At 37.2% G+C, this 17,201-nt stretch overlaps 1 protein-coding gene across 2 annotated transcripts in view; it reads left to right on the plus strand.

The window, feature by feature from the left end:
• The window catches only part of LOC109433355 (fructose-bisphosphate aldolase), a 102,369-nt gene that overhangs the window by 45,460 nt on the left and 39,708 nt on the right, over positions 1 to 17,201 (plus strand). The window contains exon 5 of one of the 2 annotated variants that reach the window (XM_062842504.1): positions 4,887 to 5,727. The exons of the other annotated variant lie outside the window; for it this stretch is intronic. Coding sequence (XP_062698488.1) covers positions 4,887 to 4,982 — 96 coding nt within the window. The 3' untranslated portion in view covers positions 4,983 to 5,727. Of the gene's footprint in view, positions 1 to 4,886; positions 5,728 to 17,201 lie in introns of those variants that run through there. 2 annotated transcript variants of the gene reach the window in all.

The raw sequence follows: 17,201 nt of genomic DNA on the forward strand, positions 1-17,201 counted from the left end.
TTATGCTGAAATAACGTCAAATAAACTTCTATACAACCAAAACTTGCGCTGTCGTAACTTTTATATAACATATGTGTTGCTTGGGTTCAGTATTTCTGTCATGGTTTTCAACTGATATTATTATCATTGGCTTTGTATATTAGGGAGATTTTCAGCCCGTGAATGGTGCATCTCCGAGGCTTTTATTTTCCAAAGGATTTCTCCTTGCATTTTTCTTTTTCAAAAAATCCTCCGGATACTTCTTCAAGAATTCTTCCAGAATATTATTCTAATATTTTTCCTGTAACTCTTAAGAGGACACCTAGGCAGATTCTCGGAAATGTGTGCAAAAACATTTTGAAGGATGATTCCGAGGTTTTCTTCAGAAATTTCTCAGAGGATTTTGAGGGATTCTTTCAAAATTTTCGGAAATTTCCACAATTTTTTCCAACAATAAATTTCTTTAAATTCTTTGTGTGAAACCTCTTCAAGAAGTTCGTGAGACAGTTTATTGAGGATTTTTTCTCAAAATTTCTCCCTCAAAAGCTAATCCGAGGATTCCAAATACTCTAGAAACTCATGCTAGATTTATTTTAAACGGGTTTATTTACAGTTATTTTAAAGGAATTCAAGATTATTTGAATAAATTGTTTCAAGGATTCTTTTCAAATTTCTATGAGGAGTTCATCAAGTAGTTGTTCAAAGATTCCTCCACAAGTACTCCACATTTTGTTCTCCAAAATTTCTTTCCAATTTTTTTTCGAAAATTTCTTACGATTTTTTCTTCAATTTATGTTTGACGATTCTGCTGAAAACTTTGTCAAACGATTCTTCCTTAAATTTTTTTGCAAAAGGACGCCTTCAGAATTTTTTTTTAGAAACTCCTCTAAGAACTCATGAAAGCTTTTTCTTCCTATGAAAATGTTAAAAATGGGTTATCCTTATAGTCCCTAAATGATTCCGCCTTCCGCTAGATATATTTTTGAATATTCCTCTAGAAATGTCTAAATTTATTCATTCTGCAAGGGTTCCTTCAGAAGGCATATTACGGCTCTCTCCATTTATCCATGATTTTTTTTTTTTCAAAAATTCCCTCGGAAACTTCCAATAATTCTTCCAGAATAATCTTCTCAGATTTTTCCTGCAATCCTTAATAGAACACCCACGGAAGTTTTTCAGAGGTGTGTTTTTAAACATTTTGATGGGTTGTTCCAAGGATTTCTTCTGGAATTTATCAGGGGATTCTCTCTGAGATTTCTCCGATTTCTCTACATAATTTTCTCCAATATTAACAGTGAAAATTCTCCGTTGAAAACCAATTGAAATGTTTCTTAGAAGATTCCCCCAGAAAGAGATCAGTTCATTCCTCTGTTGATTCTTTCAACAAGTCCACTGGGGCTTTCCAAAGATATTTTTATAAACTCCTTCGAACTTCAAGTTTTCATTCGAATATTCTTCTATAAATGCGTAATAAAAATAAATTCTTTTCAAAAACTGGAACGAAGGTTTCTATTTTTTTTCTGCAGAACCTCACCTATAATTTGCTTGTTGATTTTTCCGAAAAATTTGCCAAACGGTACGTTTAGAGATTTCTGCAAGGGTTCCTTCAGAAGTTTTATTACGGCTTTCTCCATTTCTCCATGATTTTTTATTTCAAAAGTTTCCTCGGGAACTTCCAAAAATTCTTCCAGAATATTCTTCTTAGATTTTTCCTGCAATCCTGAACCCTGAAGTTTTTCAGGGGTGGGTTTTTTAACACTTTGATGGGTTGCTCCGAGGTTTTTTAGGGATTATTTCTTAGATTTCTCTGAAAGTCTCTACAGAATTTTCTCCAATATAAATTGTGAAAATTCTCCGTTAAAAACTCATTGCAATGTACCTTAGAAGATTCCTCAAGAATGCGATCAGATCATTCCTCTATTGGTTCTTTCAACAAGTCTACTGGGGCTTTCACTGTTTATGAACTTCTTCGAACTTCAAGTTTTCATTCTAAGATTCCTCTACAAATGCGCAAGGAAAATAAATCCCTTCAGTAATTGGAACGAAGGTTTCTAGAATTTTTTTTTTAAGATTTCTGCAGAACCTCACCTATAATTTGCTTGTCAATTTTTCCGAAAATTTTACCGAACGGTACTTTTAGAGATATCTGCAGAAAGTATACCTTTAGAAAATCTTGAATATCGTTCATGATATTCACGAAGAAGGCACCAACAATTTCCGAAACGTAGAGACGAGTCCTAAACGGTTGTTCTAGAGAACTTTAGACTGCAAAGCCGAACTCTCACCAATCGTTACATCCAAACAGTCGAATCCTCGAACATATAAAAATAATGTTTAAACTCTTCGGACTTAGGAATGCTTCTGATGATTTATTCCGAACTTGTTCACCTGGAGTTACTGAGAGAGTTCTGAATAATATCTTCCAGTAATTGCTCTTTTAAACACTGCTAATCCCTGGAGCATACTGGAGAGATTTGTGGAGTTTACCAATAAAATTCTGGATATGAAGTTTGGGATTATTTGGTTGGCTGCTCTTTTGGGCATCCTTCAATAACTCAGTTCATTTTACATAAATTGGCGTGAATTGTAGGTCACACACCCTAATTCCTAAAGATCACAGAACACAAGTTTTTTGATAAACTTCTTAGAGGGATATATTTACTAATTTTTGAACTAATGCCTTACAATAACGGATCCAAACAGATTCCAGAACGAGTTTCAAGAAACTATTTTTTGTGAGTATTTTTGTACTCGTGTCACTGCTACGCTCTCTGCTTATTTCATTTATTTATACAGATTTTATATTTTCAGAATATTTAAAAATATATGTATGTTCTGAATTTTTGCCAAGATTTTTTTTATTTAAGTCTTATTCAGAAATCCAGGAATTTTTCAAACTTGGCCCACAGTTTCTAAACAATAACATCACATCGCCCAGTGCATCAACCATCAATTACAGGACCCACGATCCTCCACGCAGAAAAACGGAGGGGAAGAGCCACTGAATCAGAGTATTGCATGCACAAGTTTACGTTCGTGTCAGCGTTGAACTTCCTGGCCGCCACCCTAACCATAACAGCCGGTTCTTGAGGAAACGCCACAACCTTGACGCAGACCGTGTTTCATAACGTAAAGCGTTGTTTATTTTCAATTCCAGTTGTATTTTCATTGCATTCGTCTCAGCATCGCATCCCTCCACCTTTTATTACAGCATCGATTCACCACCCCCATACCTTTAAGGCTCCGGACTTTCCAGTTGCACTAGTGTTTCCCGCTCACATTTTGTATTAAAATTGGGACAGTTTTGAATCATGCTTTTGATTCCAGAAAAATATACAAATTCTGACGGTAGTAGTTCCTGTTTTTAAACTAGTTATTTTTTTGGAATTTTTTTTAATTCTCTTGCGTTTTTTTATTTTTATTTTCTCAAAATTACGTCTCTTAAATTCTTTGGTCTTTATTCTGGAGATTTTTCCTGCCCCAGGCTCAGTTTGTTAACTGTTTAACCAAAGTAGAGTTCTCTATAAGGCATTTTAAAACGATGATTTGAAAAAAATAAAAAAAAAAATGAAAAAAATGAAAAGTCTACTAAGAGTCTAAAAAGTCTAATGAAAGTCGAGTTATAAATTACGAAGATTCAGCATTAGCGTCAACATTTATGAAATTAAAAAGAAGAAAAGAACAAATGTTAGACTTTAAAAGGATATTAAAACATTGCAAAATTGTCCTTTCCTTGGTTTTCGCGATTTTAGAATATTTTTTAAAAAGTTCGACATTCACCATTGCCTTGAAAGAAAAAATGAGAAAAATGCAACCATTCCTTTAAATGTCGCAGATTTGTTTTTTCCTCTCCAAAGAGCGACAACGCCCACCCCTAGCAACTGTTATGCACAGCCACACAATTGCCAAGTTCACGGATTCCGGAATCTCGGTCAATGTCGTCGGCGTTGTGGTCGTATGCCCCGTTCACTGTTGTTATTGTTGACATGGCGACGACGAAGCGCGTAACAGCTGATTTCATATTTCATACCACTGCTGCTCTGACGTCATACCTGCATCATCGCAGCGAACTGCCGCCAGGTACTTTACCTAATTCTGCAAGCGAACGAGCGTGGTCGTTGTAGTCGATTATCGTCTCGCAACGCAATCCGGATTTTATAATTTGTTACATGAAGGCAGAGCAAAACAGAACTGTGCGAGCACATTACTTCGATGCCGGAAAGGTTGTTGCCCACCAACTTCACTATTTTTTCTGGTGGGTTGAGATGTGCTGAAAGTTTATGAATTCGTTCAAAAACACACCCTCCGTTACCAAATCGCGGTGTTTTCCATCACAAGCTTTTAAGCACATATGTACTTGATTCTCTAGCGTGCGAAGCTTTTTTCTTTTTTCTCACTCACTCTCGTGAAAAAAACACGAGAAAGAAAAAAATAAAAGAGGGGGCACTTGCCCCCTCTTTTATCTCGTTTTTTTTGTGTATATCAAAGAGAGTAAACGAGAAAAAAAGAAAAAGCTGCGCACGCTAGTGACTTGGTATACCCAAAATTAATATCGCACAACCCTACTCTGTTCAAAAGCAGTCAATCTGAAAATCTTCAAAAGCAAGTAAGATTCAAATTCTAAATGAAATAAACTTATAAATTTCTAAAAAAAATGCTATTAAAGTACATATTCAAAAACTGTGAAATGTGGGTAAAAATTTATAAAAATGAGTAAAAATATCTAAACTTCATTCAAACTCCACCAACCTCATCGTCTTCCATGTCGCATCTATCATAAATTGTTTTTCTCATATTTACATTTAAGTTGTCATCAACCATCCTTTTTAATCACACCCCGCAAAATGACCCCCGATTGGCTTTTTATTTTATTTTGTTTAAAAAAATCACCACCGTCACAATTTCAGGCTAACGGATTGGCATGCCAAGCAAAATACGTCGCCGGTTCGATTCCCTCGTACGCCGCCAACGCCAGTTTGTTTGTGAAATCGCACGCTTACTAAAACACAAACGCTCACTCACACAAACTCAATGAAAACAAAAATCTGGTCACACTGCACTAAGTACCACTAAGAAGACGACCACAACTACAACTCTCCTCCCGATTGGTTTCGAAGTGTAGGCCGCTCCTCCTTGCACGATTCTGTCGATAACGCACGCAAAAAAATACCAACAATCGCACACACTCACCCACACTGATGCAAGGAGACAGTGCAGAACGAGCTCACTCACAATTACCACAAGAAGGCAGCCACGGAACGACAACGATCGGGATCAGTTAGTTGTGTGGCAGGCAGTGCGGTGGCAGAAGAACATTCCTATTGTTTTAAAAATGCAAATGACACTAACACACTTTTGAACTACCTCCTTCGGAAACGATGAAACACCAATACACCTAGGGAACAGAGATTGATCAATGATGTACTTATACGTAGTAAGCAATAGGGACTGGAGTCGAACCGCGAAGAATCTTTCCGACAAATTGTGTTAATTTTAATGATTTGTTTTTTTTTTTCTGTAGAGTAGAGTGTACCTAACTTTTTTATCTTTATTTCCATGTGTGTGTGTTCCCAATAATGATGATTTTCCAACTATATCGATATATGTTGCTTGTTTTAGAGCTAGACTAAAGTGTCGGACACAATTATGTTAATGGTTATGCTTGGTTATGTCAAACGAAGAAAAAAATGGATGGTTTTGTTGAACAAATACACGATTGGCAAAAAAAAAACAAACGTATGCACGATACTGCTTTTTGGTTTTATTTTTGCTTTGAATGTTGACCCCCTTTCCTTCCCGATGCACAGTGTATATAACTCCCTCTAATATATTAGATGTAAGGTTACTTATTACTTTGCCATCAAATGAAAGAAATATGTCGTACTAAGAATGCATGAAGCAGGTAAGTTTTCGATGAAAAACATATGACACAGATTTTTACATGGACTCGTATCAATCTCTCCATAGAGAAAAGTCCGATAATTTTCGTTCCAGAAAGTCTGGATCTTCAGCGAGGCTTACGAAGCTGAGCTTGCACCGATCAAATGATTAGTGACGAAGTATGTGCCAGTTGAACTTTAATATCGGTATTAATCAACAATACGCTCACACTTGTTGTTTATGGCCCGCGAGAGTGCGGGAGATTGACAAAGGAAGAAGGAAAGATACAGTTGTGAAAAACGGATCTAGTTAGGGTGGTGCTTCGAATCCAGTTTGATTTTCTATTGCGCAGAACCGCAACTTGTTTTGTGGCTCAGTTGGTTAAAGTGCTGGACTAGCGATACGGAGTCGTGGGTTCGAATCCCACCATAACAAGTAATAATTTTTTTCACAAATATATCTCTCAATTTGTCAATTAAACGTACATTGCACAAAAAAAACTTTTAAGAGTTTTTATGGCTATCTTATGAACTGTCGAGCTATTATGTAAGGTCGTGAAATGCTTTTCAACGTTTTTCAAAAAAAAAATCCCCTAAAGTTCTTGAGGAGATTATACTTGAGATTACGCTCCAAGGATTTCTCGAACAGTCTCTCTGCGACTCTTACTTAAATTCTTGGGATCATCAGTAAGAATTTAAGTAAGAGTCGTAGAGAGACGAACAAATATTCTGATATTTCTTCAAGCGGTAAAAAACATCTTCTGATATTACATGGAGTTTCTATAAAGATTCCGTCTGCAAATCATCCAAAAACTCCTTCAAAAATTTTAACAAAGCATTTTTTAGCAAGTAGTCCAAGGAATCTTTCTGGTAGGGCTCCGAAAATATATACATGAAATGCTTCAAGCAGTTCTTCGGCAATTATACTTCAAGGATTCTTTCAGATATTTTCAAAATGATTTCTTTATGGTTTGCCTCGGGTCCTCGGCGAAAACTCCTTAAGAAGTCAAATAAGTGAAAGGTTAATATTCCAAGAAATTCAGGGTTCCTACACGATTTTTTCCAAGAATTCGCTCAGGAATTCCTCCCCAATGTTTATCAGAGACTCGTTCAGATTTTTTTTTGAAGAATTCTTCTATTCGTTCTGTGACTTCTGTCTAGAAACGCTCTAAGGATTTTTCGTAAATTACTTGAAACTTTTGAAACCTCCAAGGATTTTTCAAGTATTTCTCCATGAAACCTTTCAAAAATTCTTCCAAGGCGTCGTTCATAAATATCTCCAAGGATTCTTACAAGAATTTCTCTGTGGATTCCAAATTCCTCTCAGAATTCCTCGGGAATACCTCCTCTTTCTAGAACGCTCTAAGGTTTTTCCGGAAATTCTTCCAAAGATTCTTTACAGAATTCTCCATTTTTTTTAAAGGATTTCCCCAGGAAATCCTTCATTAGTTAAGGCTTCGTTCACAACTTTCTCCAAAGATTCCTACAAGAATGTTTCCATGCATTCCAAATTCCTTTACGAATTCTCCTGGAATATCTACATTGATTTTTAGAGGAATTTCTACAGTGATTCCTTCAAGAGTTCTCACAAGTATTTTTTCAGAAGTTCGTCATAGAATATGTCAAACAACCGCCATTCAACAGAAATTTCTAAGTAGTAAAATCACACAACGTAGGAGCCAACTTAATCGCTGGACGAGACAGCCTCCTTAGCATCTTCCACAGATTCCATCAGATATTCATCTAAACAATTCTTATGAAGTCCAAGGACTCTCTGAAGAATTTCTCCGAGAATACCTTCAGGTGAATTTGTAACTACTCCTTCAGGAAAATCTTTAGAAATTTGAAGAATTCCTTTAGCGATTATTCTATGATTTTTTTTCTATGCAATTTATCCAAAAAATTCTTCAAAAATTTCATTTAAGAGGTGTTCCAGGGATTCTCTCAGAAATTTCACCAAGAATTTCTGCAGAAATTCCTCCAAGAAGTCGTACTGGAATTTCTATAAAGGTTTTCGTTGAATTCTTCCCATTTTTTTCAATAATTTCTCCAGGGAATCCTTCATTATTTCTTTCAAGGCTTCGTACATAACTTTCTCCAAGGATTCCTACAAGAATTTTTCCATGAATTCCAAATTTCTTCAAGTATATGTGCATTCATTTTTTAAGGCATTTCTACAGAAATTTCTTTAAGAACTCTCCCAAGAATTTCTTCAGGATTTCGTCATAGAATACGTCTAAGCCTTCTTCTTCTTCATCTTCATTCGCTGCATCCCTTCAACTCAGTGTTCTTTTCGAGCATTTCCACAGTTATTAATTGAAGCGCTTCCTTGGCCTGCCATTGCATGAATTTGTATATTGTGAGGCAAGTACAATGATACACTATGCCCAGAGAGTCGAGAAAATTTTCCCGACTGGAACGGGAATCGAACCCGCCGTCTCCGGATTGGCGATCCATAGCCTTAACTACCAGGCTATCTGGAGACCCAAAGCCATTCAACAGAAATTTCTCCCATGATTCCTTCACAATGCCTCCTTATATTCTTCCACAGATTTCATCAGGGATTCATCTAAAATTCTAAACAATTCTTAAGAAGTCCAAGGACTCTCTCATGAATTTCTCCGAGGATACCTTCAGGTGAATTTGTAACTACTCCTCCAGTAAAATCTCCAGAAATTTGTCGAAGAATTCCTCTAGCGATTATTCTATGATTTTTGCCTTTCTCGTACACCAAGGTGTACCGAAAGGCTATATGTTCACTCCAAAAACGAAAATTTGATAGAGCCTCCGGAGGGGTCAAGTCTTATATACCAATCGACTCAGCTCGACGAATTGAGGTGATGTCTGTGTGTGTGTATGTGTGTGTGTGTGTATGTGTGTGTGTGTGTATGTGTGTGTACAAAAAAACTCACATCACTTTTTGGCAGTAAACCTCATCCGATTTCAATGACCGACGGTTCATTCGACGCGGAATCTGGTCCCATTGTTTCCTATTGAAAATGGTTCGGATCGGTTCAGCCGTTCCGGAGATATGGCCATTTAGGTGTTCCGGAACGGTACCCCAGGAAGGGACCGGATATGAAAATGCATCAAACCTATGCATGCGACACATCAAACCACGGCATTTTCGATAACCTGATGAGCGGTAAGCAGAAAAATAGTCTAGGACCATATCTGAACCGGTAGTGTTCCGGAACCGGTTCCGGGTGTCCCGCCGGAAGTGGCAAATATCAAAGTGAACCAAACCCATGCATGAGACACATCAAACCACGGTATTTTCGATAACCTGATGATCGTTAAGCAGGAAAATAGTCTCAGACCATATCTGAACCGATAGTGCTCCCGAACCGGTTCTGGGCGTCCCGCTGTAAGTGGCCAAATATACAATTGTACCAAACCCATGCATGCGACACATCAAACTACGGCATTTTCGATAACCTGATGAGCGGTAAGCAGAAAAATAGACTCAGATCATATCTGAACCGGTAGTGTTCCGAAACCGGTTCTAGGCGTTCCTCTGGAAGTGGCCAAATATACAATTGAACCAAACCCATGCATGCGGCACAACAAACCACGGCATTTTCGATGACCTGATGGATAATGAGCAGGAAAATCATCTCAGACCATACCTGAACCGGTAGTGTTCCGGAACCGGTTCTAGGCGTCCCGCTGGAAGTAGCCAAATATACAATTGAACCAAACCCATGCATGCGACACATCAAACTACGGCATTTTCGATAACCTGATGAGCGGTAAGCAGAAAAATAGTCTCAGATCATATCTGAACCGGTAATGTTCCGAAACCGGTTCTAGGCGTTCCTCTGGAAGTGGCCAAATATACAATTGAAGCAAACCCATACATGCGACACATCAAACCACGGCATGGACAATGAGCAGGAAAACCATCTCAGATCATATATGAACCGGTAGTGTTCCGGAACCCGTTCCGGGGTTCCCGCCGAAGTAGTTAAATCTGAAAGAGAAACAAACCCGTACATGCGTCACATCAAATAGCGGCTTTTTAGATTACCTAATGAACGGTTAGCAAGTGTTTCGGAATCGGTTTTGAGTGGCCGGAAGAGGCCAAATGTAAAAGTGAACCAAATCCAGGCATGTGACACATCAAATCGTGGCTTTTGCGATAACCTGATGAACAGTTAGCTAGAAAATAGCCTTACGTCACTGGTAGTGGTCCGGAATTGGTTCAGAGAGTCCCGTCGAAATTATCAAACCCTGCATGTGACACCTTCAATTTGCAACGTTTTTGGTTAACCGATGAGCAGTTAACAAGACAATAATGTTAGACCATATTTGGTTCAGCCGGTAGTTACCCGGAATCAGATCCGGGTAGTAAAATGTAAAATTTATCCAAACCCATGGATGCGGTACACCAAATCACGACCAGTCTTGTAAACATTCGACACTTTTTACTACCTTCATTTCGTTGCCGCAGTCGGGTGTCAGTCGACTTTGTTACATTCGCGCGCTATCGTTACCTCTTACCTACACACAACACGAGTACAGTCAGGTTTTTTTTTACGCGGGGGATACGTACCGCGTAAAAAAAAACTCAGTTCAAAATTCGAAAAACCGCGTAAAAAAAGTCTCACCATTTCTCGACGAATCATGCAAAAATAAGACGATGAAATTTTTTTTTGTATGTAGATTTTTTTTACGCGGCCGCGTAAATGAAAACCGCGTAAAAAAAGACCTGACTGTAGTAGAACGAAGACTGATCACGACTTAACGACAACCTGATGGAAAAATAGGGTCAGACCACATTAGATTCCCGGTAGCGTTGCGGGTTCAGCTGTGGCTTCGAAAGTGGTTAGAAGTAAAAGTGAAGCAAACCCATTCATGCGATATATCAAATCGCGGTGATTAGCTAAAGGTGAATAAATAGCAATAAAATATTCTCAGGCCATAATTGGGACAACCGGTAGTGTCATGGTCCATGACTCATGGAATCAGATCCGGCTATCCCACCGAAAATGACCAAGTATAAAAATGAACCAAATCCATACATACGACACATCAGATCGCAGATTTTTTGATAATCTAATGACGGTTAGCAAGAAAATAGCCTTGAATCACATTAGAGACTAGCTGTTGTGTAGCAGAACCAACGTTTATGTGAAAAATTAAATCGTGGCTTTGTTTAATGGCCTGATAAACATTAGGTATGCACAACAGTGACGAATAGGTCTAATTTCTCATATATGAGAACAAAATATAGACAAAACTAAAGCGATCTCATCAAATCGTACCATTTCAGATTCCTAAGGTGTAAAGTTATAGCAGGATTGGTCAACGTTGAAAAATAAGAATTTGATCGCGTAAACAGAAGATGGTGGCTTTTTTAAGGAATTTTGAGCTCTAAAACTATGTAAAATAAGTGTATTTGGTATGGGAAATTTGTTTGGAGTCCACTAGAGTATCCAAAATAGCGGTCCAAAGTCCAAGATAATGGCCCAGTATTCAAGTTAGTGCCTATTTTATAGGATTTTTAATTCTTGCATTATGGGCATATTTTGTATGGAAATATGTTCAGAATTCAAATTTTGTAATCAGAAAACCCAAGCTGTCCACTGTTTCACAAGGTCTTCAATATGACTATAGTTTGAATAGGGAAGAATGCCGGTCTTCGTCCAAAACTGGTAACCAGAAAATCATAAACGACATGCCAAAATTCAATACGGCGACTATTTTATGTAATTTTAGGTGCAGAGTCCAAAAATGAATACCAGAACATCCAAGATGGTGTCTCAATGTTCAAGATGGCGGTTAGATTAGTTGGGGTAGATATCCGGAGTCATAAAATGATGACCGGAAAATCTAAAATGACGTTTCAAAATTTTGCGGCTTCATGACACTTGTTTTTTTTTTTTTTTAGTTTTAGATCGTTGTCTTATATTTTCTGAATATTAGATGTATTGGAAAGATTGGATTAGGGTATCGCGCTACTTGGGCGGTGGTTTTCTTCGTCTGTTATTTTCGTCTGTTTTCCACTATAACTCAGTCAATTTTAAACAAATTGACTTGAAATGTTGTACACGGGTAGATACTATACCTATCTCACCACATTCCAAAAGTTGTGTCAATTGGTTCAAATTTGACTGAGTTATAGTGGAAAACAGACGAATATAGAAGCCACTGCCCAAGTAGCGCGATTCCCTAGCTAAAGATTGGATTAGCATATAAAATGTATCCATATTGAGTAGATTTAGCAAGCAGTTTTCATTTTGTATTTATGTCAATGTCATCAACATGTCGCTCGAGTTTTGTTGAAAGGATATTTTAAAGCACGAGAAAGGCACCATCACCGCTAGGTGGATTAATTAGGGTTTTTTTTCAATGTAGTTTATCCAAAAAATCTTCAAACATTTCTTTAAGGAGGAGTTCTAGGGATTTCCTCAGAAATTTCACTAAGAATTTCTGCAGAAATTCCTCCGAGAATTCTTACTGGAATTACGAAAAAAGATTTTCTTCCAAAATTCCTTCAAGATCCGAATTTCTCAAAGCATGGAACAAGTTCTCCCAAAAACGCATTTTTGATTTTTTTTTTTTACAGGATTCTAGCAGGGACTCCTGCAGGACAACAACTACTTAACACAGAATTTCTTATGGAACTCTGCCAAGTAATATTACGGAAATTCCTTTAATGATTCCTTTAGGAAATCCTCAAAAACTTTAAAAATTTAAAAAGGATTCCTACAGAAAATTTTTGTAGGATTTCTTCAATTGTTCCTCCAATGATTCTTCCAAGAAATCATCTTAGTTTTCCTTCAAGAATTTCCTGATGGAATATCTTAAAAATTCCGCAAAAGATTTTTGTTAGGAATTTCCACAAAAAAAGCCTTCAGGAAACTCTCAGGAATAAGCATTCCTTTTGAAATTTTCCCCTGTTTTCTCCAAAAAATTCTTCCGAAGATTTATTTAGAAATTCCTCAAATGATTGCTTTAGCAGTTTCTCCTGGGCCTTTTTCAAAAACTCTACCAAGAATTAGTTTAGGTATCATTCCTTCCAAAGATTTTTCAAGGATTTCCTCCAATGTTTTTTTAACGGCTTGCCACTAAGAGCAGCTTCACTTATTCTTGCAAGGACTTTGTAATAGAAACACTGAAAAACAAACATTTCTTGAAATATCCCTCCAAGTGTGCTTTTAAAATTCCAATCATCATCAAGGGTTCTATCAGAAATTCCGACAAGAATTTTTATTTAGGTATTTTTACAAGAAATACTTCAGGAAAGCTTCCATCGATTTTTTAAGAACTTGTACATGTATTTTTCCGAGAATTTCTGCAAGAATTCCGTTCAATATTACGATTTTTTTGAACATTTCTTGCAGGAACAACTGCTCTGATTCGTTCGGTAATTTGTTTTGAAGGATTAAATTTGAAAAATCAGTCTAAAAAACACAATATATGTAGTGTTTTGATAATTTCACCATGGATCTGTTGGATATTTCACATAGATCCTTATACGTTAGATAAATTAGTACATTTGTAAGGGAGCTGGCAGTACGAGGAGTTTATTGATCTTATACAGTATGACCCATAAAAAAATGCGACAGTTTTCACAGTCATTGTTCCCCTACTTCGAACTGATTAACCTTGCATGTATCTATTGGATAGTATAGTAGAGTCACTAATCTGATAATGGCAAAGGAACATAGACTGATTTCATGCACATACCTTGGAAATATAACGTTGAACATATGGATGTCGAAATCGTCCACGCGCCAGAAGCCGTTTTTTAAGGATATAATTTTCTTTCAATTGCCTTCAATCACATTAAATCAAATTTTATTTTCAAAATAGTACTTTAATGGCTGGATAAGGTCTTCAGGAGTTCGTTGGTTCGTCGGACAAGAACGAAAAAAATATTAACTTATAAATTAAGAGACATTTTCTGAAAATTGAATTATTTGACAAATGATAATTTTTAGAAAATATTATGTTTTAAGCATGAAATTGTTTTTAAGTATTTAGTATTTGTATCTATCATAAAGGTAGGTTTATATGCCTTCATCGACAAAAAATTGTTTTGAAAAATATTCAAACAGTGTTAAGTTTTTTATTAATTTATCTTAAATACGGTTTTTAATATGTAGCACCTTTTTTAGTTTTTGTTTCCTAAACATTTGAAATTATTTTTAAAATATTTTTCAAACATGGGCGTATTAAAGAGTACATATTTCTTCATGGTTTCCATGTGTTTAAAAGTTTTTACCTTAGTTCATTTTGCTCTGAAAATTAGAGGAAAACTTGATTTTATTTAGACATTGTTCACATTGATAAGGTATCCCATATACGTAACCAATGAATATTTTGACAAAAATTTTAGAGATCCTGTATGACAATGACCTCCTTATTGTATCGTAATAGAAAAAGGTTTAATTTATTCGGAATATTTCATTAAACATCATCAAATACCGCAAAAAAATGGAATGTCGCATTTTTTTATGGGTCATACTGTATATCATCCTTCACTACTGTCAATATTCCCGGATCCAGTGACCATGTCAACCACCGTGAACTCGCCCATCTACCGGAGATGAATTTCGTTCCTTTCTCTGTCACTGATATACACCCACGATATAAAATTAGCAACTTACTCTTACACGTTAACGATTTAAATGAATTGCCTTTACAGTAACTCTTTGAGTGAACCAAGCGAGAAAGATGTATGGAGAATGCAGTTAAAATGCTTTTACATCACTTAAAAGCCATTGTTGTATTAAGTATTTTAAGTAATATGAGCGGTTTAGGTGATCACTGATTGTTTCTCGCACACCATAAGCACTATGAATCAATGCATGTATTCACCTTGACTTTTAGGCGATACCATGCTATGCAGGTGGCCATGGAAACAAGTTCATTTTCCATAAACACGGCACCGTGAACTTCTGCATAACTCCATGAACCTCTACAAGAGTTCATTTAAGCGGTGGCGTGTTTACAGAAAATACCTAGATAACAGGGCTCCGCTCAGAATTCAAACGAGTGAACACGTGCATAACTGCATAGGGAAGCTCCCTTGGATGAACCAAGCGTCAACTCCACTCTTTCTCTCCGTACGATTCAATGAGCAGAAATAGTAGATTTGGCTTTTGTTTCATTCTAGGTGAACAACTTCTTCTAGCCAATAGACGAGTGCACCACCTTCTGAAAGTTGCCTCGGTCAGCGAATTTTGACACCACAGCGGGATCGACTCTCAACAACTTCTACCCAGTTGAAAATTTGTTGAATTTATTTCATCAAGTTTTGGCGATGAAGATGCAAAAATAAGAGCTAGTGCATTAGCTACATGCACATGCACTACTTTACATTAACATTCATTTGAGAAATCACAGAAAAAAATATTTTGGTAACGCATCTCTGTATAGAAGTTGTTGAGTGTCAACCCCGCTGTGGTGTCAAAATTTTTCAGGCTCAGTGAACTCTATGTTCATTGGTGCACCCGTATATGGATTTCTGCACGAATTCATTATAATGAATTCGTTTTCGTAGCCTGCTGGATATACAAGTGCACTGATGAACTGAACAATTCTGATTGGGAATGGCCCCGCACTAGCGTCAAAATTCTCGGACCGCGAAGAATTCAGTTCATCCATGCACTCGTCTATATAACACGGCAACGCCCAACTGTAAAACGGGTGAACACGAATATTGATTCATTGCCGAAGGCATCGATGAACTTTGAGTTCACTCACCTGCATAATTTTGACACCACAGCGAAGTTCCAGGGATGGGAACACTCACTTGCAAAGAGTTACACTCACTTGCTGTTTTCTCAGCTCAGAAGCGTGCAATCAAGAAATGATGTATGGACAACTTTTGCTTTGTGGTTTTGTCTACAAGTTTGCCGAAAAGAGTAGAGGTTGCACACGCATACCAAAGTCGTGACAGAACGGTGAAAGCGACTCTCCACAAGGTGAGTGTGAATTACATTCACCTCGTGGAGAGTTGCTTTCGCAGCCCCCTCACGATTTTGGCATGCGTGTGCGACCTCTACTCTATTCGGCAAACTTGTAGACAAAACCACAAAGCAAAAGTCGTCCATACATCATTTCCTAATTGCACGCTTCTGAGCTGAGAAAATAGCAAGTGAGTGTAACTCTTTGCAAGTGAGTGTTCCCATCCTTGCTTCTACATAACGGTTTATGACAGCAACACGCTTTTATGTTTTTTCTTTGCTCTCTTACATGAATTTTCATTGATAGTTATTTAAGGACAAACGTCTTTAAATCCCGCTTCAACAGTGCATCAGAACTTCAAACGCACAAATCTCAAGAAGCAAGCTTCACACATCAGTGCATTTCATTATTCTGTTCTTGCTCACTCGTAACAAGCTTAAAATAAGAAGATCAGGTGCGTTGGTTTTGTTAACGAAGAGATTTGTGCCCTCGAAATCGTGAGTAGGTGCCAAAGTCGGCCATTTTGGGATTCTAACAAGTCTGTCCTTAACATGTACATGGTTTGTGTGGATCTTTTCACAACATTATCGGAAAACAAGGTGTAATGAATTTCACGGCGTGTGCATGGGAAAAGTTTATAACAAAAAAATGGGCATCGTCAAATTTTTCGCTATTCAAAAATAGAGGCTTTCAGCTTTCATTTGCAGGGTCCCTCAAAAAAATCCACCGAGGGATCCCGAACAACTTTTTCAGAATACTGTTTTTCCCCATATAAAATGCACGGTTCCAAATTAATCCCTATTTCTACTTAACAAACATACCCAATTTTTGTATGAAAAAGTTCCCCCGATGGAATATTTCGATGTTGGGCTTGAATGAAAGCTGGTAGCGTCAAATTTCACGTAGCGTAAAAATTAGCGATGCCCATTTTTTTGTAATAAATTTCTTCTACCAGACACACCGTGATTTAACAAATGTTGGATCCCACTGTGGTGTCAAAATTCACAGACTGATTGAACTCAAAACTAACGGTACTCTCCTTTATACGTGGATGCTTCGTAGTGATACTTCGTTGGTTTCAGTTCTCCCACCGTGGTATTAACAGCTACCATTCTGACTGATACGATTTACCAATAGTGGAAGAATCAGTACTGAAATTTTCATTTTTATTTGTTTTTCCGTGCATAATCTTACAGGCATAGAGAAAAATTCAGTGAACGTCCAAGATCCAGTATTTGCTTACAGTTTGAATTAGAATGTGGCTGTTGCAAAATTGCCAGATTTTCAATTTTCAAATTTCATTGAAGTTTTAGAAGGGCTAAAGAGGCGAGTTCAAAGGATTTTATTGTGCTCCCAAGGGGTTTTCAGAAGAGTTGCAAGGAATCACATGGCGTTGTGGTCTGTTTCAGAGGAATTTCAAAA

Source organism: Aedes albopictus, chromosome 3 (assembly GCF_035046485.1).
Source record: "Aedes albopictus strain Foshan chromosome 3, AalbF5, whole genome shotgun sequence".
Classification (NCBI taxonomy): domain Eukaryota; kingdom Metazoa; phylum Arthropoda; class Insecta; order Diptera; family Culicidae; genus Aedes; species Aedes albopictus.